This window comes from Excalfactoria chinensis, chromosome Z (assembly GCF_039878825.1).
Source record: "Excalfactoria chinensis isolate bCotChi1 chromosome Z, bCotChi1.hap2, whole genome shotgun sequence".
NCBI lineage: Eukaryota > Metazoa > Chordata > Aves > Galliformes > Phasianidae > Excalfactoria > Excalfactoria chinensis.
Window position 1 is genome coordinate 32,155,344 of NC_092857.1, and position 25,752 is coordinate 32,181,095.

Below are 25,752 nucleotides of genomic sequence, written 5' to 3' on the forward strand. Positions count from 1 at the left end.
TGGAATGAATAAAACAATATAATTACTCTGTCAACTTGAGTAAGTTAAGTTCTGATCTGTGAGCTAATGACTCGCTTCAGGGCAGAAGACTCCCAGGGGATGGTAGGAACAGCACTTGCAGTGTTTTTATCCCTCAGATGTATGGAGCTAATAACTGTCAAAGGGTGCAAATGTATACAACTCTGTGATCACTGACTCTCTGTTTGTGGGAGAAAGGGATTCAGTGTGAGACTTTAGCCTCGTTACTGAGTTCAGCATAGAGACGACCAATAAAAGACATGGGCCCTCACTTCAGGCAGTCTTATGACTACCTACTTATTTTGCATCACAGATGACAGTAGTGGGTGTTTTAAAATGCCCTTAAAAGTTTTGTAGCATTAAATGATTTACACATTGGAAAATATCTCTCAATAGTAAGACTATATAATGCATTCTTGGCTCATGAAAGTAAATGGAATAGTTAACCTCTTACTTCGATAAATCCCAGTTAACTTGCATTTCATATCCTAGTGTGCCAGAATCCCTTTGCTCTATGGACACAGGGTGTTCGGTTTGGATCTCAGCAACATGTGATGAATTCAAAATGCAAAATGTAAGAAAAATAACAACAACAATCAAACAAACAAACAAAAAAACAAAACAAAGCAAAAAAAAACACCCAAAACACTAAACAGCTGGCATCCTATGGTACCAATAAGTATGTGATCTTGGCTTAATCACTAATAAAATAAATCAGTATTTAATGAATGGAGGCATTAAACCCTCTGCGCCATTTTAAATGAACAGTATATATGAATATCAACAATTAATCCAGAAGAAAAACTAACACACACATTATCACAATGATAGTTCACAACCATTTTAATTTTAGCCACTAAACCAGAATAAGAAAGAAAATCTTTACATAAAAAGCATATCACTAAGGAAGAAACACGGGATTTTTCTATCATATTATTAAAATTATTAAATAATAGTAAATAATTCACAGCTATTGCATATATTAAAAGTATTTAAATCAATCAACACACATGTAAAATACCCATTCATGTAACAGGAGAAGATACAATGCTTTGGGTATTTTTTTTTTAACCTACTTAGTGTATTTTTCATTATACATCTATACACTTCATTATACATTTCATTATACATTTTTCCTTATACTGATATATAGTGAAACTGTTCGCAGCCCTAAACCATCACCAACACTTCCTTTTTTTGCCCACAAATAACAGTATTCAATACTGGTGTATTTCAGTGGGTTTCAGATTCCATTACAAAACTTTTACACAGCTTCAGTGAAGATGAAACAATTTCAGTGTTGTGCTATCTCTCTCTGAAATAATCCCTGAGTGTTGACAGCTGGCATCAGTCTTCTAACAAGTTCTAGCAGTACTATGTTGCTTGCTTTTTTTTTTTTTTCCTCTGGTGAAGCTGTACAAGGCTTTGCTCATACACTTGTCTTCTCATTTATCCCAACTACAAGTAGAAGTGCAGCATTCAGTGAGTGACTGCCCACGGCCACGTTTGAATGAGTACGGTATCATGGATGGGTATTTGGATCTTTGGACAGAGAAAAAGTAATGATAGTTCCAGTTCCCTGAGGTGAATGCATGAAAAGTTTTTGTTAAATGCATTTGTATCTTGTGGATTCACTGTGCTGTGGTCCTTTTTCTCCTGAGCAGCACCTTGGAAGGTACTTTTAATATGCCATTTCATAGTTTCTAACTCACCACTGCCCAAAGTACTCTTCTATAATAATCATTATCAGTCTCAAGCTGAGATATTGCATGATACTCAAAGGATGAAGGCAACTTCATGCACCAGTCTTCACTAGAAGAGAAACTGCCGATCAGTAGAAACGGCAGAGAATGGATTTATTCAGTGTCTTTGATGACTATGGCAATATCCAGGAAAAAGACAGAATTAAGCTAGCAACAATATTTTTTGTCCTTGATGTCTTTTTTCGTGATTTTTTTTTTTTTCTCTCCCCTTCACTTCAGAGCTCCAGAACAGCTCGCTCAGAAGAAGATCGAGATTCACTGTGGGATGCCTGGGGTTCGTGGAGTGAATGTTCACGCACATGTGGAGGAGGGGCTTCATATTCACTGAGACGTTGCCTGAGCAGCAAGTAAGTTGGAGAACGCTTTTTACATTACTGATGGGAGAATTTGAACTGCTGGTATGTGTCAGACTATAAGAAGAAGCCAGTAGAGGTCTTGAACTATGCTGAAATTTCCACCTCAGTGTTAGAAAATTATGGATTGTGTTTTATGACTCAGGCAAGCAGCCAACACGTTTGATAAGGCAGCGCACTTTTAAAATATAGTGGGAACCCATGGAGATACAAAAGCTGCTTGGACAGCTTGCTTAACTATGCTGAAGGCTGCCAGCTACTGAAAAGTGAAACCTCCCTACACTTTCACCATTTGAGCAGTAAGCCTTTTCACATATTTATACCAAACTACATTTAATTCACTAGATTTAGCTCCCCACAATCTCAGCCACACTGAGACTATAAAAGCATCATATTGACCCAACATGATATCCAGAACTATGTAAAAAAGAATTTACCCTTCTGCTAAGGGTATCTTATGAGTTAAATTTCAAGCTACAGTACTTCCATACCAGCAAATCTTCTCCAGGAGGCAGGGATCAAATTGACAAGTGCAAAAGGTAGGCTCATCCTCGACTACTAGCTCTCAGTGGAACATGGGCAAGTCACCTGATAATATTTCCACTCTGTGGTGTATGCAATGTTCATCTATAAAATATTTCTAGCAAATGTTATTTCTTTGTACTTTAGGGGAAAAAAAGCCTGCATTAAACAGAATGTATGTGAAAAGTATTAACAGATTTCTGATAAAGGATATGAAGACAAACTCCAGACTTTGTGCCTTCCTGCCATATTTGATACCTTGTAGACTGAAACATTAAAAATATAATAACAATTTTCCATCCTGCATATTTTCTCATGTATTTTTTCCTGTGATCATAAACTTGATAGAAATAAAGCAATGACAGTAATTTCAAATTTCCCACATCTGATGCATTAATACGTAATGCTGTTTGATGAGGAAAGGAAGCAGCACAAGTATTCAATCACAAGTTCAGGATAGAATGTTGTATATTTTAACACTACCTATGGAGTCTTTGGTCTCCTCTTGTCAGTAATTATTGGTTTAATAGTGTGCAACAGTCTACTAGAAGGGAAAATAATAGGCAAAGGCATCATCTGCCACAATGAGCATGAAGAAACAACTTTTCTATTCCATTCCCATGAAAAGAAAAAAAAAAAAAAAAAAAAAAAAAGAATTGTTTTTAAACTTGGGGCCAGATTCTCATTTCTCACTCATTCCAGAGCAAATAGGAGTTCTTCAAAAGCCTTGTGTTCAGGAACTGCCAAAGTGGGAATTCATTTTCAATTAGTGTATCATAGGAAACTAAGTGATGTTTTCTATAGGCATAAAATCCAGGCATTTTAGGAGATCTGGAGCATCTCTTTAATACAAGGGCTTGCTAAAACTCTGCCTTAGCTGGCATTTGAGGGGAAGAGTCCTGGACTACACGGTAGTAGTAGTAGTCATGGTAGTTTTACAGTATGGAAGCATAAGCCATTACTCTGGGTGGCCTTTCCAGTAAGCATCTCTTTGATCCTTGTTATGTTCAGGTCTCTGAAATGGGATAGGGAATAAAGATACAAATCATACAGTTCTACTTTCACACAGTACATTACTATTGGACCTTCAGTGAACAGGCAGTGCTCCTGCCTTAAGAAACCAAATGCAAATTTTGGTCCATTCAGATCCAGAAGACCCTTATTTCCATGATAGGATGCAGAAAGTTAATTAGATGCACAGTTTTTTCTAGCCAATGGCAATAAATCAAAAATAGTAAAATTTGACCTGGAACTAGCGGAGTATCAAATATGCAATAGATTTCCCTTTATCCCAGTCTGCATGCAATTGCTAATGAAATAAGGGTTTGAAATCATTATTCTTTCTATGGGCTGTGCAAGCATTAAAAAAAAAAAAAAAAGCAGGAGAAAGAAACTTACCAAGCCTTTGAAAGTTTGAAAATAATGTTTTCTTGAGGTAAGTCTTTAAAATATAGAAAGATTAGAAAAAAAATATCCACTTCTTTGGGGCAATTTCTTGGTTGGTCCAGTTTCTCTCATGTATTTTGCCACACGTAATTGCATAGCAGAATGAAGGAAGATACTACTCACTCCTATCAAGTGAAAAATGGCAACATATTTAGAGGGTTTGGAGAAAACTTATTCTAAATATTTCTACATCTGGGATGAATGTTTGTAATGTTTTATGCCTTTTAATTCTGTTTGAGATGACTTTCAAACCACTAGATGAAAGGAGAGAGTCCAGAGTATCTACTTTGAAGAAATACAAAGACTAATTGCCCATTCCTAAACACTACTAGTACTTGCAGTTAAATCAAGGAAAGCAGCTTTATTTCCAGCTTTTGCTTGCCAAAGTTATCTTAGTCCTTGTGTTATTTGTTTTGGGAACGTGTTTTGTGTTAGGCTTTTCCAGCTGTGACAAAAGAATGGAAAGTGTTAGCGCAAAATTCTGTTTTCTAGTGTTTTAGATGGTAAACATTTGAGGGTAGGGGCTATTGAACAGTACATGTCATTACAACAACTGGTCCTAATTATGCTAAGAATATTTAGTATGATAGTGATATAAATAAATATGCCAGTAACATTAAGAGGCAGGAGCTGTCAACTACACATGCAATTATCCTGCACCTAAATGAGAACCAGCGTGTGACTTAAGTGGCAGAATCAGCCCCAGGAAGATAACATTCTGATAATTAGTAGGTGAAGACTGGGCTAGAACTCAAAGAATGATATTTTTCCTGCTTTTGTTGGCAACAACTCTTAAACTCTTCAGCTACTTTTGTTTTTTAACCAGAAGAACAATACTCCCTTTGAATTTTACAATTGTTTGCCTCAACGTACTTGTAATAATGAATTGTCCAGCCTCACAGTGTACTGGGTAAAAAGTCATATGTTTTTCTTAGTTCAGAACGTTTCCCATTATTTTCAGCATCTTTTTTAATACAAAGCTCAGAAAAAATAAACTAATCTTTCTCCCCTCCATCACAAACTTGTCCTGCACTGATGGACAAAACCTGTACAGGGTACCACTTCTCTTTCTCCTGAGAGACAAACTAGCAACTGTTGTGCTTCTACAGAGAACAGTTTTATGAGACATTGGATATTTGTCTGCAGGGGTTCTGAAAATTTATAGGTTTCTCTGAAAGTAATGCCTTCTATTTCTTTCTGTGGAATCTACAAAAGATACAAAGAGCACTGTAACAATTCGATAAAGCAAATTCTCAGCTATAAAATGCTATTTGTCAACATAGCCACTACCAGTAGCTATGCACTTTTGCCAGCCATGAAGAGGAGCCTGCACACCACAATGATAAAAATCTGCACCAGCAGAAATGATCCATTGTAACACAGCTGCTCTAATGGTATTGTTGCTAGGAAAATGTTGCCTACAGTCCAGCTTTCATCAGTGTCCTGATTTTATTAGTATTCCATATCAAGACATCATGCAGCAAGCTGTTTAGTGCTGGAACACAGTGCCAGGGAGCTGCACCACTGCACTTCCTGTCTCAGCTTCTGGCAGTGTTAGCTATTCTTATGCGAGTGCTGTCTCTCCAAGAGGAAGATACACTGAGAAGAGAGAGTACTAAAAGAGGTAGAATAGCACAGTGACACGAGAGAAGGCTCTCTTCCATTTCAAGTAGCACAGCAAGCAACATGGCCCGAGCTCCTCTCTCTCTCATTGGTTGTATTTATGAACTGTATTTTCTTTTCATATTGTTTTACATTCTTATATCATTTGTAGTAAATTAATTATCCCTCCTTATCTTAGTTGGGTCATTCATACTTCCTTCCCCACAAGAAGAGGGAAAGGAGAGGGGGGTGAAGTCCTATCACCTGTGATAAAACCAGCTAAGTGACTATCAGCCAGAACAGATGGAACTCAGAAGGCACCAAATCTTTACTGTACTGTGGGTGTAGTAGGATAATACAGACAAGACTGGCAATGTTCTTTATGGTCTTCAAACTGGTGTGGGGGCTGGTGTTAACATGCTGCAAGAGAAAATTTTTGTCTCTGGCCTGACTCTGGAAGTTTGAGCATTCAGCATAGTGTCATGATGAACCAGTCAGAGTTGATGGTTTGTCCAGGTTCCAGAAAATCCAGAAGGATCACCCCTTTCCTATCCCAAAAGAAAGTACACATCACTTAACCCACTAAGGGCTGTGTCTTGAACTTTTCTTCAATGGGGAATTCACATATTCCTACCTGATGGATGGCTGTTCTGACTCTGGCTTGTAGTGGTAAACGCGACAAATTCGCTACTGGCAATAATGCAATCCAGGACAATGTCACCTTGGTGACACTACTGGTTATACAGATCCTGACAAATTTGCATATGGTGTTCTTTCTGTTCCCATGCGAGCATTCATGGAACACACCTGGCATAATTCTATCAACATTGCCCCCATCATTTTCACTGCACTGAAACAGATATTCAGCTCCATACACGGTTCACTGGTTGTAATCTGCAGATCTGCATGGGCAAGCTCTTCAAGACACTCTTCATTTTGTGATATGACAGCTGTGCATGGCTGTCCAGAATGTGGCTTGTCTTTCATGGCACTGCTGAAATGTACTACACACCACCTCACTGTGCTCACATTTACTGTTTAGTCTCCAGGAGAATTCAGCAAGTGCCAATGAGTATCAGTTGGTGTCATTTTTCCTGAATGGAGGAATTCAGTGTTGCAACTTTCCTTCATATGCACTTCCATGAGAAATGCCATTTTGTCCAACTGCCTCTCTTCTGCCATCTCTTGCACAGCAACAATATGTAATGATATAATATTGGTAGGAAGGTTCAACCTCCATTGCTGTACCACTAACATACTCTTACATCTTGGGCTCCATTACTTTTGGAGCAGCCTTCATTCACAGGCAGAGCAGGTGAAGAGATGCTGAAATATGGCCACTGCCCAGTGCTCACTTTCTTGTAATGCAGCCACTATTTTTTTATGATCCATTTAGGCCACTAAATGTCATAAAGCATAGTGATGGTTAGTACGCATGTGTGTCATTCAGGGTATTTAATAACTGTGTATATATTGATTCAGGCAAACTGAAACTGGATAATAAATGAGGGAAACTTCTTTAGATACCGGAAAATCTGGGAATCTATTTCATGTACTTGGTTGTTCAGCCCTTTGCAACTGTGTATTATTGCATAATAATGCATAATTGATTCTCAGTTTTATTGCAGCTTGACTTGGTCAACCAGTAAAACAGACACTGAAATGTATGTCTGGAAATAGGTTCAAGAAAACAGCTAAGTTTGCAATAAAAAATGTCAATTTTATGCTGTGAAACATTTTTCTTCTGACACAGTAGTTACAAGAATTTTCTGATGGACAGAATAATTCCTCTGCTATCATAAGGTCTATAGAATAAACAGCAAAAAAATTTTCGAATCATTGCAGACTTAATTGCAAAATTAACAGTAACTAGCCGTAGGACTAGAGGGAATGGCCTTCAGATTTGCCAGAGGAGATTCAAGATGAACATTAGGAAAAAATTATCTGAAAGAGTGGTCAGGTGCTAGTAGAACAAGCTGACCAGGATGGTAATGGAAGTCACCATTCCTGGAGGTGTTCAAGAAACATTAAAGTATTGTACTGAGGGACATGGTTCAGTGGGAATTATTACTGATAGGAGAATGGTTGGACTGGATAATCTTGGAGGTTTTTTCCAACCTTGGTGATTCTGATTCTGTGATTCTATAAATTAGATCCACAAAACTAATTAGCATTCTGTACACGTCATAGAATTCTCAGGCCACTTGAGATATCAGATGACTTAGGAGGATGATTTTCTTTCTCCTGGTAAAATGTAACTGTATGCTAATGAATGTAAATGATTTTCAGAGTAGCTTAACAGCTGTCTGATCTTCTGCTTCAGTAGAGAACTGTAGCTGTTTTATTCTATTAGTGACATCCTCGCTGCTATGTTAGGTGATTTAAATGAAAGGTAGTCAACCTTGTACCCAGAGCTGAGAGTGATAGACATGATTTACATAAATGTGTATCTGGATTGAAATGTGGACTACCTTGCAAAAATGTCTGTGGATCATTTACTTGCACCCAGTTTTGCCAAGCAGCTAGAGTGCTCAAAAGACAGGGGTTCAACCCACCCATTCTCTGTTTTACTGCATCCAGGTCCAGACTCCCTAGAACAAGAAAGATGTGGAGCTATTTGAGAGGGTCCAGAGAAGGCCCACAAGGGTTTTTAGAGGGCTGGAGCACCTCTTGTACAGAGGGAGGGAGCTTGGCTTGCTCAGTCCAGAGAGGAGTCCAGGGAGACTCACTGAGGCCTTAGGGTGGGCTTATAAACAGTAAGTAAGAGACACTCTTTACAAGGTCTGCTAGTGGCAGAATCATAGAATCGTAGAATGATTTGGATTGGAAGTGACCTTTATGATCATTTAGTTCCAACCCCTCTGCTAAAGGCAGGGTCATGTCCCACTAGACCAGGTTGCTCAAAGTCTCATCCAGCCTTGCCTTGAATCCAGGGCAGGGCCTCACTGGGCAACCTGCTCCAGTGTCTCACCACCCTCAAGTAAAGAATTTCTTCTTAATATCTAGTCAAAATCTACCCTCTTCCATTTTAAAGCCATTTCCCCACTTCCTGCTGCTACATATCCTCATAAAAAGTCCCTCCCCAGAACAAAGAGAAATGATTTTGAACTGAAAGGGGAGATTTAGGTTAGATGTTAGGAGGAAATGTTTTGCTTGTGAAGCACTGGCAGAGGCTGCATAGATGAGGTGTGGCTGCCCCATCCCTGGACATGTTCATGGTCAGATTGGATGGGATCCTGAGCTGGTGGGTGGAATCAAGTCCACAGCAGGGTGTTGGGACTGGATGATCTTTAAAGTCCCTTTCTACCCAAGCTATCCTCTCTTTCTATGATTCAGTGAGTCAGTGATATATAGCTCATAAGCAGTGTTCACTGGAAAAGCTCCTTTATGTTCATAATCCTTTCAATAAATCCGTCCTGAGATTTAAATGAAAAAATAAATAAATCAGCCCAGTCTTTGCATGGTGTGGAGTTTTTATAAGCCATGCTACATTTAAGGTGAAGTTTAGTTGTGATGCCATAAAGCCACAAATTGTATGTGAGAGAACAGGAGCAGTTTATTGGAGCTGGGGTAACATGTTCTTCAAATGCAGGTTCAGACACCCTCAAAGCATGGGGAGCTTGGTATTTGTAGTCAGCACAACTGTTTCATAGAGACCAGCTGCAGAGCTTGGATCTAGTTCTGAGCTCAGACATGTTGAGATTTGGGATATTAGTACTTCGGTGCCTGCGATAGGTTCTAGATGCTATCTTTGTTATAGCACAGACCAGGTGGGATTTAATGTTATGTTTTCCTTTCACTTAACTGTAGAGATAGTTCTTACCATTGTTTTGCTGAAAGGCGTTCCTTTAATTGTTGCTTTTTTTCTTTCCTTTCTTGGCTAGTAAACAACTGAAAAATATTTTCAAGTGTAATAACTTGTTGTATATACACAATGTGTTGTATGTGCAAATCTAAGTTAAAAAGACTTAAAAAAAATCTTATGAAGATTAAAAATACTACAGTGAAGAACACAAGACAATAACTGTATATATATTAAAAAGTAAAAATAAAAATAATAAAAAAAAACAACAGAACCAATGGCAATCTGAAAGCAATCTGATTTTTTTTTTTCTCCTGTTTTCCCTTTATTTTTCTCAAATTTGATTTTCTTGTTTTGATTGTTCTGAATGGCTCTGTTGTAGGGAGAGTTTAGAGAGTGCTATTTAATACTCACTGTTAGAAAGCAACACTTAGTCATTCTGAGTAATGCAAAGAGTATTTTGAAAGTAAAAATTGAAATAAACTATACTCTGTTTAGCAATCTATATATCAAAAGGCCAAGGTCCACCTTACTTTCAAATAAATGCGATGCCAACCTTAAACTCCAGTGGTAGCAGAAGTTATCCAGAGTAAGAGCTTTGTGTGAGTGGGAGTAATGTTGGAATTATAGATATCCATTTTAAGTTCCAAATAAAATTCTCAAATCTTAACTTTCCCCCATAATTTCTGGAATTTAAAATTAAATTGTGACTTGAACTTAATGTTATCTTTAGAAGGAAATACTTTTATCTCTGCCAAGATGAACGGATAAATTAGCTTTCATGGACTCTGTTATTTTGCCTAGACCAAATGAAAGGCCAAGCATCAGTAACTAGGCTAGCTACCTGTAAGTTACTTTAGCCATTTCTAGTATTATAGCCTATTGTGTAAATAATATTTTAGAAGTTGGATAGCTTTCTGTAGGCCCAAGGACTACATGCTTGCCCAGAAACAAGCAGTTCTTTTGTATTAATAGCACCATGAAAGAGACCTGGTTTTTCAGTTACAAGTAGTTCACAGTTTCTTCAAATTCCTAAACAAACAATTAAATTTGGGATTAGGTTAGTTATCACATAAAGCCTTTTACTTTTTAGACAGTGGGATCAAATGTACCATACCCTCAGCAGTTTTGCTAGTGACATTAAACTGAATGGTGCAGTTGATAAAACAGAAGGAAGGAATGCCATCCAAAGGGACCTGTACTGACTTGGAAAGAGAAACTTAATTGGATTCCACAAGGCCAGGTGCAAGGTCCTGTACCTGAAACAGGACAATCCCAGAGGTGTGTACAGACTGGGAGAAGAACTCTTTGAGATCAGCCCTGTAGAGAAGGATTTAGGGGTCCTGGCAGAAGAAAAATTTAACATGAGTCAGCAGTGTGCGCTTGCAGCCTGGAAGGCCAACACTGTCCTGGGCTGCATCAAAAGAGGGATGGCCAACAGAGTAAGGGAGGTGATCCTACCTCTGCTCTGCCCTTGTGAGGCCACATCTGGAGTACTGCATCCAAGTCTGAGGCCCCCTGCTCAAGAAGGACATAAGCCAGCGGTGTGCACTTGCAGCCCAGAAGGCCAACTATGTTCTGGGCTGCATTAAAAGAAGAGCGACCATCAGGGAAAGGGAAATGATTGTACCCCTGTACTCAGCTTCTGTGAGGCCCCATCCAGAGTACTATGTCCAGGCTTGGAGCTCCCAGCACAAGAAGAACATGGAACTCTAGGAATGAGTCCAGAGAAGATGATCAGATCAGAGGGCTGAAGCACCCCTTCTATGAAGAAAGGTTGAGGGAACTATAATTGTGTAGCGTAGAGAAGAGAAGGCCCTGGGGAGACCTCATCATAGCCTTCCAGTACTAGAAAGGACCATAAAGACAAGAGGAGGAATGCCTTTTTATGAGGGTGGATAGTGACAGGGCAAGGGGGAATAGTTTTAGACTAAGACGGGAGGTTTAGGTTAGGTATTAGGAGGAAGTCTTTCACACAGAGGATGGTGGCACACTGAAACAGATTGCCTAAGGAGGTTGTGGATGCCCCATCCTTGGAGGCATTCATGGCTAGGCTGGATGTGGCTCTGGGCAGCCTTGGCTAGTGGTTGTAGATACTGCCCATGGCAGGGGGTTGAAAGTATATAATCATTATGGCCCTTCTCAACCCAGGCCATTCCATGATTCTAAGGATGCAAAGCTGTTGGAGTGGGTCCAGAGAAGGGCCATGAGGATGATCAGAGGGCTGGGGCACCTCTGTTATGCAGAAAAGTTGACAGTATTGAACTTGTTCAGATGGAGAATGCTCCACAGAACAGCACTGGAACAGGTTGCCTAGAAACGCTATGGATGCCCTATCCCTGGAGGCATGCAAAGCCAGGTTGGATGGGGCACTGGGAAGCTTGATCTGGTAGATAGCAGGGGGGGTTGGAACTGGGTGATCTCTAAGGTTGTAGAATCATAGAATCATAGAATCACCAAGGTTGGAAAATACCTAAAAGACTGTCCAGTCCAACCACTCACCTATTACCAATAGCTCCAACTAAACCACGCTCCTCAACACAATCTCCAAACGTTCCCTGAACACCTCCAGGGTTGGTGTCTACACCACCTCCCTGGGCAGCCCATTCCACTGCCTGACCACTCTTTTGGAGAAGCAGTATTTCCTAACATCCAGCCTGAACCACCCCTAGCACAGCTTGAAGCCATTCCCTCTAGTCCTATCACCAGCTACATGAGAGAAGATGCCAACCCCCAGCTCACTACAACCTCCCTTCAGGAAGTTATAGAGAGCAGTAAGGTCCCTGAGCCTCCTCTTCTCCAGGCTGAACATTCCCAGCTCCTTCGGCCTCTCCTCATATGGCCTGTGCTCCAGACCCCTCACCAGCTTTGTTGCCCTCCATTGAACACATTCCAGGGCCTCAGTGTCTTTCCTGAAGTGAAGGGCCCAAAACTGGACGCAGTATCTATATGATACATAGAGTAGTGTTGCATACTGCATGTGTGTATAGCCATAATCCATCCTCTTGTTTCTACTAAGTTTACTCTAGAATTACAGAAGGGTCTCACAGTGTAAAGCATGGTATGGTGGTTTTTTTGTTAGTCCTGTACTCAGCTCAGCATACATGATAGTCAATGTTTGTTTAATACGAAGATGCATTACTCACGTCAGAATACTTGATTCCCTAATTAAAAGACTGTGGAAAGCATTATTTATGCAAAAGTAGGCCTTTGGTGGCCACAGATTAGAATTCGTGTTTTGATTTGCCTAGCCAGCTTCCTGCCTGCAGTAATTCAAGTTGGCACTTTGTATTCATTTTGTTTATTTTTTCACTCCTGCAGAAAGAATAATCATAAATCTGTAACAAAGTTTGCCAGGGAAATTTGGCTTGTCTATCCATGCCCACTTCTCTTTTCTCAGTGTTAACTATTGCTTTAAAAGATCTAGTGTTTCACTAGAAGACACAGGAGATTCTTAGTCACCTAAATAGAAGGAATGAAAGGTTCTTGCAGTTACAAGGCCAACCTACATGTCAAAACACACGAGTGCAATCTGCCTAACCCACTGTGTCATGTGAGGAGTGTATTAACAAAAGGATATGGCAATATTTAATACAGTTTTTCATTTTATTGTCAGTTCAATGATATGAACATGCAATTGTACAGACCTTAGAAGGAGGTCTGAAAACAAGAATTCATATTCACAATGATGCTGATGCATCAATACTTTTCATAATGATTTGATTCTGCCAAGTTTCGTTTATAGGAAACTGAAAGAATGAAAAAGACTTTTTCTCAGAAAAGGAGAAACATAGAAATTGTAATGAGGATGGGGGGGAGTAATAATACTGCACAACATTTGGAATAGAGGTAAGAGTAGCAGGATGAGGAAAGGGGGCTGCAAGATGTGCGAGAAGCATGGCCTCATGCCTGCTTGGCACCAAGGGAAGTGAAGGGCTTACTCAGCTCATATAAGTTGTCATGAGAGCAGAAAGGCACACAGCATGTTTTTCTTACAGGTGCAGAGCCAGAAATAAAATCTGTCCCACAAGAGTGGTTATCAAAAGATGTAAAAATAAAGAAGAGTGAATATTGTCCAGCATCACATCAACTTTCAAACCCTGTTGTGAATAGCTGCATCAAAATTCTGATCCACAAAAATAACCTACCTCTGGCTCCTAGTTGCCTGCTTTTGCAGAGACTTGGTTCTTAAGAAAAGCATTTCAAACTCTGATGACCACTGAGAGTGGCAGTTTATGAGGTCCTCCTTTGAAAATCTCTTTCATCGCCTGTAGTAATTACAGATAAAGGCAACTCTGGCTTGGGGTTGCTATTCCTTCTGGCATGGATGATTGCAAGGCTTCTAGTTCTAGCTGAGCACAACAACACATCTACTTTAGACCTGTAGGAGGGGGGGGAATTGAACTAAGTTCCTCTATGAACTGGAGCCTGAAGAAATAAATACCAGGCTTTGGTGTTGTTTACATTAAACAAAGTGAATATTTTAATATATTAAAAGTTGTTAACCTCTTTCATAAACTTCACTGGAAACAAGTGACTAAGTTTGAAGAATGAAATATGATTCCCAATAGCTTGCTTTTCTTACATATTCACATGATAATAATTGCCTGTCAAGCCAAACCCTGACACACCTTTTTTCTCAGCAAAATCTCCACAGAGTAGGCCTGATGACAGAGAAGACTGTATAAGTACCTTTTATTGCTCCTACTCATTGTGTGCTCTCCAAGACTAATTTGCTATTTTGGGTGACTTCTGATATTTCTGAGTGTCTGTGTATTCTCTTGTGGATTATAGGTCTCACATTTAATCCACAGAGATCAGAGGGTGTGTGATGGCTCTGCCTCATAACATGGCCCTGCTAATCTATATTCCTTCTTTGGAAGTTAACTACCACGCACTGTGCTATTCTGTGAAGCAACCACACTGAGACACGATCTGTGTCAGTAGTTCAAACCTTACCTAGAGGAAAAAATGTGTCTCAGTCTTGCATCATGCAAGGAGCTGTGTTTTCCTCTCCATCAGGATTAAGTTCTCTAGATGGTTTCAGCAACACTGTTTTAAGCAGAGAAAGATTTAGAAACAGCATTTACATTTAAAAATCAAGATCTGTTCCTTAAACAGCTACTATGTAAATCTGCTTTTTTATTTCAGATTTTCTAACCATCTATTTTCAACAAATACTTTAAGTTTTAGTCCCACAGTGAGTGCCTGAGATTCAGAGAATCTGGAATACCAAAGCAGCATAGATCTGAAACACAAAGTGCTCTACAAACCTACTGTGAAAAGGTATCAGCTTAGGCTGAAAACAGCTTTCGTGCTTTTGGCTGATAGTTGATAATAGGGAATTAATGAGTTTAAACAACAAAAATCTTAAGTTTGATCCTGGCAAGGGGACAAGGAGAGTTTTGCAAGAGTGGTTCCTAGCATTCATGAATCATCACAACATTGGCTGCATCCAGAATTGCACATTTGTTCTGAACAGCTCTGGCCATTAGCCAAAGGAGAGAAATTGGAATTAAAATCTGAATAGTTCTGTGGCATGAGTCTAAGTGCAAGTACCTGTACTGTTACATAGTGCAAAGAATAAGCAAAGATTGAGTGGTTTTTCATTTTTAAACAGAAAATATGAGCAAAATGTGTAAAGAAGAAGTGACTGTGAGGCAAATGACAGAAAGGAAGTTTCAATTTCTGTGGCAGATCACAGCTTCTGAGGTTAATAAATTATGGCAATTTCAACAACAGCAAGTCTGTGGAGAGGAAAAGTATGTCTGATGGGTTGTATGGCATTTATGAGAGAGATATGGGGTGCATATGTAACTTGCTGGACAATAATTGAAAGAGTGAACTAGGATGGCCCACATGATGCATGATATGTTTTTTCATTTGCTCTTGGTAGTGTAAATTAAGAGTACCTTTAGAGAATGTTTTGGCCTGATTAACAATGTATCAACAAGATGCCAATATTGCTCAGATATTACCAGCATGTTGCTTGATTTCTTTTGCTTTTTTAAATCTCAATATTGCTATACAAGTTGACGGCTTATTATCAATATTAATATTTTATAGCTAAACTGTTTGTCCTAGTGCTGGATGTCTTCTTCATGCTTTTATGTTCTGCGTATGCATGCAGTGGCAAAAATTTCTGTGAATTAATTATGTAACATTATAAAAGCATGAAGTGTGTAGTATCTCTGTTATGCTTTTAATAGTATTACTTATATGCTAAATGCTCCAGAGCACAACATATTATCTTTCTTCTTAACTTTTTTCTTTTTTTTCCTGAAAAAAAAAAAAAAAAAAAAAAAAAGATTGGCTTTATTTTCATATTCATCTTCTCTTGCAATCATTTACACCATGATGATATATTCATAATACTGTGTTTTTCCCCAATTTTGGACTCAGAAATGTGAAAATGACTACTCAAGGAATTTCACAATTAAGTCTTATCTCCTTTCAGGTGTGTGGAGAAAGGTAGAAGGAAGGATGATTTCAATAGCATAAAGGCGAGCCATTCAGTTTATTCTAGGGTTAATGCAGTGTGGAAAACGCTTTTTAGTCTTAAAAAAGGAGAAGGAAAAAAGAACCCACACAAATGCACGCAGATGATGTCTTTTCTCTTGGATAGTTCAAAATGGTTCAGATTTAAAACTTCAGTCTTGGCAGGCATTTAGTCCTCAAAGAATCTGTGCTTGTTAAATCCTGACAAATAAAATAAAATAAAATAAAATAAAATAAAATAAAATAAAATAAAATAAAATAAAATAAAATAAAACAAGACAAAAACAATTTTTTTAAGTGAAATTAAGAAATTAAAAATGTAAGGAATTCCATTCTTCTGAAGGATAATCATTAAAAGCCAAATATTGAATTCTGAATTATACCAAGGACCTCCATGGAGTAAAATTTGAGCTCATTAAACACACATAACTCAGGATCAGTTATTTAGGGAGTGCACTGCTGTGGGCTGAAAAGGTATCTGGATGTCAACCTTTATTCCTGGGGGCCTGCTGGCATCTGAGCTCTCCTGGGTCTGCTGCCCATGATGCAGAGGACAGCTATGGGGATCACACGTGGGGGCTCTGCCACTCTTTGGCCCCTGCTGGCCCAGCTGCTCTTTGGATGTCAGTCTTCAGGAAAGCTTGGAGAGGTAGCTGGGGGCTGATGATTTGTGGGATTGTTTTTCCTTCACATCCTCCCCCTGCACCAAGAAAGGAGAAGTCCCTTGGATAGAAGGCCACCAACAGGTCGCTGTTGGTTGACCTGGTTGTATCCCAGCTCAGAGCAATATAAAGTCAGGCACAGAGCTGTGTGGCAAGCTGAGAAATTCTGGTGAATGTGGTTCAGATGTTAACTGTCATCTGTGCTGAGAGCCTCACTTGTAAGCTAATGCCACCTTGTAGAACTTCAGTTTCTTAGGTAGGAACTGGGGAGTTGTAGAATTCACACCTCAACATCCATCCAGACACAGAGCAGCCTTTCTGTCAAGAGGGTTGGTGGGGGGACTTGGTGATTTGAGATCTTCTTTGGAAAAACACTGATGCAGTAGACACTGTGTGCTTGCTGGTTATATTCAGCTATTAATGTTCTGGGTTTGTTTTTAATTTTTTGGACACAGGACCTGTGAAGGGCGAAACATCCGATACAGGACATGCAGCAATGTGGTAAGTGAAGTATAGCTTTGATATAATGCGAATCATCATGTATGACAGTCATGTTCATATAACAAAGTTAATTTGCTTGTGTAATAGTGGAAACACAATAGCATCTGAACCTCCTTTAGATCACAAGGCCTCTTGCAAATCATTGTTGGTTTCTTAAGAGGCTAGTGTGTCAATTGCATAGCATGGTGTTAAAATTGTTTGGTAGGAATTGCAGTCACAGTCTTTCTATGGGTCTCTCATTGAAATTTCAGAGTTGCTTTTTACAACCTCACAGCAGAATGAAAGTCCACTTATGTTCCCAGAGCTAGTTTTGCAGGCAGCTGGTTCACATTGGGCCATCTGTCAGGTTTGAGGATTAAGCTGTTAAGAACTGAAGACAAATTAGTAAGAGATCTATGTTGCTGTTCACCTGTGCCCTCCCAGTACTGTAATACTGTTACATGTCTTAGAAAAGCAAATGCTTTTGCTTGCTATTTCTATAGCGAATGTGGATTTCAATAGAATAAAATAAGAAACTTCAACTTCCATGCTCACCAAAGTGAAAGCGTGTTTTCACTGATGAAAATGGAAATAAAGACTTTCATACGGAAAGTTTTATTGGGTGCCAAGGATTGTGAAACCTCTCAAATTACATGAAGCAATGTCAGTTTTACCAGTAAAGATGGAAAATGAAATCAAACATGCTCAGGGCCAAGCTTTCTCATGCCTGATAGGGACATATTCAGAAGCTTTTCAATAGGTGCTTTGTCTGAAAAAGTTAAAAAAAGTTAAAAAAAAAAAAAAAAAGTATTTTCCCTCATGTTTGGCTTATATTCTTTTTAGCAGACCACAGTTCACAATGAAAGAAGTTACTTACTTGAATCTGAGTTATAGTTTCCCATGCTTCCCATTTCTCACACTTTTGACTCAGAAATTGGTTATGGGTGTATCCTTTGCATCACTGAGATCTCCCATCAATCTAGATATTTGGTTTACTAACTGACAACAACTGGAACAGTCAATAAATAAGTCTACTGGCTGATTAACAGCTGGTGTGAAGCATTTAGGCTACGCTGTGACCTTGGAAGGAATGGGAAGATAAATTTGTGTCAATCAAGTTGCATGCTATAGACTTGTGAAATATGTAAAAGAAGAGGGAGAAGGCATTGCTTTGTTTTGATTTGTACAAGGATACACACTGGAGCAGTTCCTTTTCCCTCCTGTCCTGCTCTTGTGTGTACTGAGAGCAGTGATGCATCCTGCTGTGCTGCCATTAGCTGTTCCAGGATCATCCCAATGAGAGGCTGGCATTCTACCCATGTTGCAACCCTTCTTCTGTAATCAGTGAGCTTAACTTTCCAAGACAAAGAATGTATATATATTTTTAATATTATTTTTAGCTTAGGTTCTCTTTTGGAACTGCAGACTTGGACAGCTTTTGTCCAAAATAAATCCTTTCACAAGTGTCAGGTGGTTCCTTAGCACACCTTATATTTGACAATACGAGTGCTCCAGATTTCTCAAAATGGGGGCTTCAATACTCACTCAGTTGTTTAATATCAAGTAATCCAAAGTGAAACTCTTGAATTTCTTTACAGTGCTAAAATTAGTGACAGTTTTACCACTGACTAATGACGGACCAAGACTGCATTTATTATTTTAAATTTTTTTATCAGAGAGGGTGGAGAATAGATTGTGCTGCCTTGTCTTTTCCATAACAAAAAGATAAAATAAGTTTTCACTTATTTATAAGCTTGTCAAACTAGCAATAAATCAAACAATCATAAAGCTTCAGACATCATCGGACTTTGACCCGGCTTTATGTAAAAAAAAAAAAAAATAATAATAAAATGAAAAGAAACTTGAACTGTATTCATTTTGCAGACATCTGAGCTCAGGGGAAAACATTTTCTATTTATTTTTAAAATACACTGAGTGTTTGATTCAGATGTTATGGCTTTCCATTTACCTTCATTACTAATCTGAGATACTGTACACTGATATTCCTTCTGTGAGCCACTGCAATAACACTGACACTATGATCAGACGCAGAAATTGTGGCAGGTTCCTGCAATGGCAGGGATAGCCCTCAACCCTCTGTTTTGGGGGTTGAGTACCACTTAGAAGTACCTTGTACAGCATAGTGAAAATCTAAAGCAGTTTGGGAAGTCTTAATGTACATCTGCGCTCTGAAAACCCCTCTGTTACAGAATTGCAAACTCTTCCAGATTAGTACATGCTGTCTTTTTAATGATATGTTTGTCTCCTAACTCCCTGGATATACACACACACACATGGAAAATGGCATACAAATGTGTATGAATTTTTGTTTTTTCCATTTTTAAGATTTCATCCTCAGTGTCACTAAAAATCAGGAGGAGGGAACAGCCAGGCTCAATGAGATCTACATTTTCATTTGTGTTGGCTGGCAGTCGATTGCATGAGAGTAAGGTCTGCATTCCACCCTTCTAAATGAAGTTAGCTATCATGCACTGTGGAAAATTCCTTTTTGATTCCTGTGGAAATCACAGAGTCCTGAAAAATGAGCTTTCATTGCCATTAGCTGGTGCTTAACGTGAGCACTGTTGTTATTGTTCATAAAATAACTGATCTTTTTATTCTCTGCAAACCATCTTTCTGTGAACTGACTTGCTTTTGTTTATATGACCGCCCTGTTACTGGAAAGGATAGGTAGTCATGTATGCTAGAAGCAAGCTATTTCAAAGCTGAAATTAGAGAATGGGAAGAATACTTCTTGGAGTCTGGCAATGAACACATTTTTGTAGGCACTATCATTTGCAAGATTTTGCTACAGCTGGTTTTAATTCATTCTGAAATTAAGTAACAGGAAAAAATGTAAAAGAAAAGAAAAGAAAAGAAAAAAAAAAAAAAAAACAACACCTAGAATGATATAAAGAAACAGAGAAATGAGGAGAGAGTGGCACATCTATTTCCTCGGTAGACTGGATTATTCTAGGGATGCTGAACCTTTTTGAATATTACTGGCTAAGAGAGATTGACGCTGCTGTCTATAAGGCTTCTGAGCAGTCCTTAAAAGGTTGAATCCAATCTGTGTTCACCACTTGCATTGCCTGGTGTTGATCAGAAGCTGGAAAGATTGTGGGTATGAAGCCACATGTGTAAATAGTGAAAGAAGGAATGAGAGAATCTGATGATGATTTAGGGTTGAATTGCAACAGTCTTTTTTGTTATTACTATGCATACTGACTCCAAGTATGTTACCAGCCATTTTAGAAAGTAATCATGGGGGAAGGGAAGGACTCATTTCTTTTTCTTTAGAAAATTACTTCAAATGCAATGATAGCATGCTTTTATATCTATCTGGTAGGGTTACAATATTAAATGTAATGAAAAATAATATATTTCCAAACTTCAAGTAGGATTTTTTTTTTTTTACTAGATTTTTTAAATCATGTTTAGCATGTTCCTTTTTCTAGACACGCTCTTAGTTGAAAAGTTCTCTCCAAATTTTTTTTGTACCAGACTGTCATGGCACCTAATTTGAGAGAGGCACTTCATTCCCAAAGTCATGGATTTATTTATTTACTTATGACTGACAACAGGATGATGAAAACTACAAATAATGCTGCTTTTGAGATTTTACTGTTTGACATTAAAATAGACATTGCTGTGAGTTGCACAAGATTAGTAGCTCTTTTTGCACAGTTTAAAGCAGTTCCATTAATACAGAATTTGTGGATGGTAGATCCCATTAATCAGACTATCAAAACTTGTAATTAGCACATGCAGCTCTTGTTTTTATATATACTTCACTTTCTTCACTTGGCGGAAATACCAACTCTAATGTCTTCCCCCATATTCTGGATTCCTATCAGACAAGCAACTCCCATCCATGCTTCTTATCAAATCATGCTGCTTTTTGCACACACTGGTATCTACACCGTTTTACTTTTGACATAATGACACTACATTCTTGCCATGTACCAAAGCCTGCCTATTGGAAACTGTCACACTGAAACTTCCAAATAAGTGAGTAGCCACTTTAGAAGCACTGACTCATCGACTATGAGGTGAAACACCAGTAGGTATTTTTCAGGTCTACACAAATGGTGAACAGAATTTGATTTTTCTACCTTCTGATACTATGTAAAATATTTAAGCTTAATGACAGCTTACTTTTTAAGTAGAATTTCTTAAGTAGGAACTCAAGCTATTCAGTGTGACTATAATGTTTTCTTCAAAGTGCTGCCATCTTATTTTTGAACAGGTGCTCTATAAAACTTCTGTCATTGTGTGTTGTCTAGCAATTACTTCCAATTATTTATTCACAAAAAAGCTGTATTTGATATATTGCTAATAGTGTCAGCTTCAATACTGCAATATATCTTTTCAGCTTGCAAGCCTGTGTGTCTTTGACTACTGAAAAATATTTAAAAACAAAACACCATTGCTATCATCCCATGCAAATGATTCAAGAATTCTTTATAGCCAGACAGCATCACTTCCACCACACTTCAATATTCTGTTCAATGTAGAAAATTCACACATTTAAATTCAGTATTTCTGACAACAAATTTTAGATACTTTCTAGAAATATTCAAGAAGCATGAGCAAAAAGAAGATATGGCATGAAAAACTGCACATTGAATTGTTAACCAAAAAGGAAAGTTGTTTGGGAAAAATACATTAAAGAATTGATCTTATAATAATTGCTAGCAGCAAGTATTCTTGGAGGCTTGGTTTGACACTTCACTGGATGATTTAGCCATCATCTATGTTCAATTAAAGAAGAGAAAAAGCATCTGCTGATATTCCCCCATTTACTTTGCACTGTTTCTCCCACTCTGCTCTCAGATATTGCATTATCTTGGGATATTCAGAGGATGTCGTTTTGTGGACCCTACTTGATCTAGACAGTTAGTGACGTGTCGACATTACTTAAGAGTTCACAGATGTAGATTAATGAAAAATTTGGTTGCAAGAAACGTAATCCAAGCAGGATGCTCAGCAAGTCCTCAGAGTTGAATGGGGTTTCTGTTAAATCCCAAGATCTCTGAAATCTCTGTACTTGGGCAAATCCCTACTGGAGAAGGACCCCAGGATTTCTTTCTCAGTAATAAAATTGGTGCAGCTGAAACACAGTGCATACTTCATGGAACTGGTTCAATAAACTGTTCTGTCAGATGCTACACAGAATAGGCCAGTTGTTAGTCAATTTTTGCACTGAGGAAAAGCTCCAGGTATAGTAAATCATTCTTGGCCTCTGCAAATATACAAGCGCATATACTGTAAACTGTTTTAAGGTTCCTCAACTGTTTCCACCTATCACAGCTTAGATATGATCTTCCACATTTCACCCACTAAGTAAACTTTGGAAGACTGACCCACTTTTGTACCATGAAATCCGATATCCTATCACTATCAAGGGACATCTGGGATTCATCTTATCTTTTCCACTGGTTTGTTGATTAATAGAAATTGTTTAGAATGGCTTTCAAATATGGCAAAATTCCATGGACTTTATGAATTGCATTAAGGTCAAATAGGGGGTCAAATTGAAAACAGTATTTTTGGATGTGAGGAAACGAATGAATCTGAAGGAAGTCATAATAATATGGTCAGGATTAGTTACTTAACTAGTAAAGACAAAACTGTATTTATTTAGAATAGGTTTCATACTTCAAAGAGATTTCTGGTCATCTTTAAAATGACACATATTTTCATTGCAGTGGAGGAAATCTTGACCTGATGGGATGAATAGAGATTACAGGTATCCAGCGGAGGCACTGTGTTTCTGAAACATCCCAAGAACCTTCATACACTACACTGAAGGTCACAAAAAAGCCATCTACAACTCATAGAGTTAGAAAAGAAACAGTTGTTTTCTTACTGGAAATCTTCCTCCCTGGGACACTGCAATAAATAGAAAGCTTGAGAAAATAGAAAGCTGCCTGATAGAAAGGGACCTTGGTGCACTGATGGACAGCTGTCTGAATATCATTGTCCAAGAAGGACAGTGGCATCCTGACTTGTATCAGGAATGGCGGGATGAGCAAGACTAGGGAGGTAATCCTGCCCCTGTATCTGGCATTGGTGAGGCCTCACCTCAAGTACTGTGTTCAGTTTTGGGCACCTCAGTACAGAAAGGACATTGAGGTGCTGCAGTAGGTCCAGAGAAGGGCAATGAGGCTTGTGAAGGGCTTCGAGAATGTGCCCTTTGAGGAATGACAAAAGGAACTGGGGCTGTTTAACCTGGGGAGGAGGAGGAGGCTGAGGAGAGACTTCATTTCTCTCTTCACATACATGAAAGGTGATTGCAGTGAGAGTGGGGTTGCTCTCTTCTCACTGGTGACAGGTGACTGGACAAGGGGAAATGGCAATTAAGTTGCACCAGGGTAAGTTTAGGTTGGATATCAGGAAAACAGTCCTTACAGAAAGGGCTGTTAAGCACTGGAATAGGCTTTCCATGGTGGTAGTTGAGTCACCATCTCTGGATGTGTTTAACAACTGTTTGGATGTGGTTCTCAGGGAAACGATTTTAGCAGAAGGTTCTTAAGACTTAGGGTAGTATCTTTAGGTCATGGTTGGACTCGATGATCTTTAAGGTCTTCTCCAACCTGAGCAATTCTATGATTCTATGATTCTAAGACAAATGGACTTATATATAAGATGTAAATTTATTAGTCCTTCCTGATTCTTCAAAGAGTGAAATGGTAGTGACGGCGTTGGTGGACGAAGGGAAGGCGACCGATGTCATTTACCTGGACCTGAGCAAGGCCTTTGACATGGTCCCCCATCACATCCTCATCTCCAAATTGGAGGGAAGTGGATTTGATGGGTGGACAACTAGATGGATAAGCAATTGGTTGAAAGGCCGCAGACAGAGGGTGGTGGTCAATGGCTCTATGTCCAGGTGGAGGCCGGTAACGAGTGGTGTCCCTCAAGGGTCTGTCTTGGGACCGGTGCTCTTTAACATCTTTATTAATGACATCGATGAGGGAATGGAGTGCACCCTCAGCAAGTTTGCTGATGACACCAAGCTGAGTGGTGCAGTCGATACGGTGGAGGGAAAGGATGCCATTCAGATGGACCTTGACAGGCTGGAAAGCTGGGCTCGGGTGAACCTAATGAGGTTCAACACGGCAAAGTGCAAGGTTTTGCACTTGAGCCGGAAGAACCCCAGGCAATTGTACAGGCTGGGAGGAGTTGTCCTTGAGAGCAGCTCGGCAGAGAAAGACCTAGGGGTCCTAATAGATGAGAAACTTAACATGAGCCAGCAGTGCGCTCTGGCAGCCCGGAAGGCAAATGGGATCCTGGGCTCCATCAGGAGAGGGGTGGTCAGCAGGGATAGGGAGGTGATTGTCCCTCTCTACTCTGCTCTTGTGAGGCCCCATCTGGAGTACTGTGTCCAGGTGTGGAGCCCTCAGTACAAAAAAGATATGGAGATTTTGGAAAGGGTCCAGAGGAGGGCCACGAAGATGATCAGGGGGCTGGAGCACCTCCCCTATGAGGACAGGCTGAGGGAGTTGGGTTTGTTCAGCCTGGAGAAGAGAAGGTTGCGGGGTGACCTCATTGCAGCCTTTCAATACCTGAAGGGAACTTACTCCCAGGAGGGGAGCAAACTCTTCGAAAGGGCTGATAATAGCAGGACTAGGGGAAATGGTTTTAAGTTAAAAGAGGGAAGATTTAGGTTGGATGTTAGGGGGAAGTTCTTTACTAGGAGAGTGGTTAGGTCCTGGAACAGGCTGCCCAGGGAGGTTGTGGATGCCCCGTCCTTGGAGGTGTTCAAGACCAGGTTGGACGGGGCTCTGGGTAACCTGATCTAGTAGAGGCGTATCTTTGGTGGCCCTGCTAGGCAGGGGGGTTGGAACTACATGATCCTTGAGGTCCCTTCCAACCCGGGTCATTCTGTGATTCTGTGATTCTGTGATTCTGTGATTCTGTGGTAGCAGTTCCTCATATCAGTAGGTGCCCACATTTACTTTCAAAAAGAAAGGAAAAACTGTAAGATTTGCAGATAGCCCCAAAATAGAGTAACCTGCACCACAACTTATTACTGCTTTTGTGGTCATTTACCAGTCCTTCCATACACAAGCTGAACACAAGCCATGCAGGTAGTCAGCAAAATACCTTGCAGAACTGTATAACCCATACAAAGATGGAGCTGCTTTTGGCTCACTGCTAGTCTAATTTGGCCTCCGACTTTTGAGTGGCTAAACCTGTGGACACACCCTTCTTTATCTCTGTTGTATGGGTAAACAAACTAAATACATACTGTTAGATAGCTATCAGGATCAGGCTTCTAGGTGGATTAAATGTAGATTCAATCACACCCTTCAAGCACTGCTAGTCAGCAGTGGTACAGGATCCCTTTCCACCAAGTGCCCAGGCGCATACTGAAAGCAGAAAGCTTTGGGGAGACCTCATTGTCACTTTCCAATATTTGAAGGGAGTAGATAAACCAGAGGGGAAACAGCTTTTTATGGAGGTTAATAGTGATTGGACAGGGGGCATTGGTTTTAAAGTAAGACAGGGGAGGTTTAGGTTAGGTATTAGGAGGAATTTTTTCACTCAGAGGTCACTCAGAGGGTGGTGATGCACTGGAACAGGTTGCCCAAGGAGGT

General features: G+C 39.5%; 1 protein-coding gene across 1 annotated transcript in view; it reads left to right on the top strand.

Annotated features, from left to right (window-relative positions):
• The window catches only part of LOC140263875 (ADAMTS-like protein 1), a 93,935-nt gene that overhangs the window by 15,046 nt on the left and 53,137 nt on the right, over positions 1-25,752 (top strand). Inside the window, exons 3-4 of the mRNA XM_072359187.1 lie at positions 2,001-2,128; positions 17,122-17,167. Coding sequence (XP_072215288.1) covers positions 2,001-2,128; positions 17,122-17,167 — 174 coding nt within the window. The remainder of the gene's footprint in view (positions 1-2,000; positions 2,129-17,121; positions 17,168-25,752) is intronic.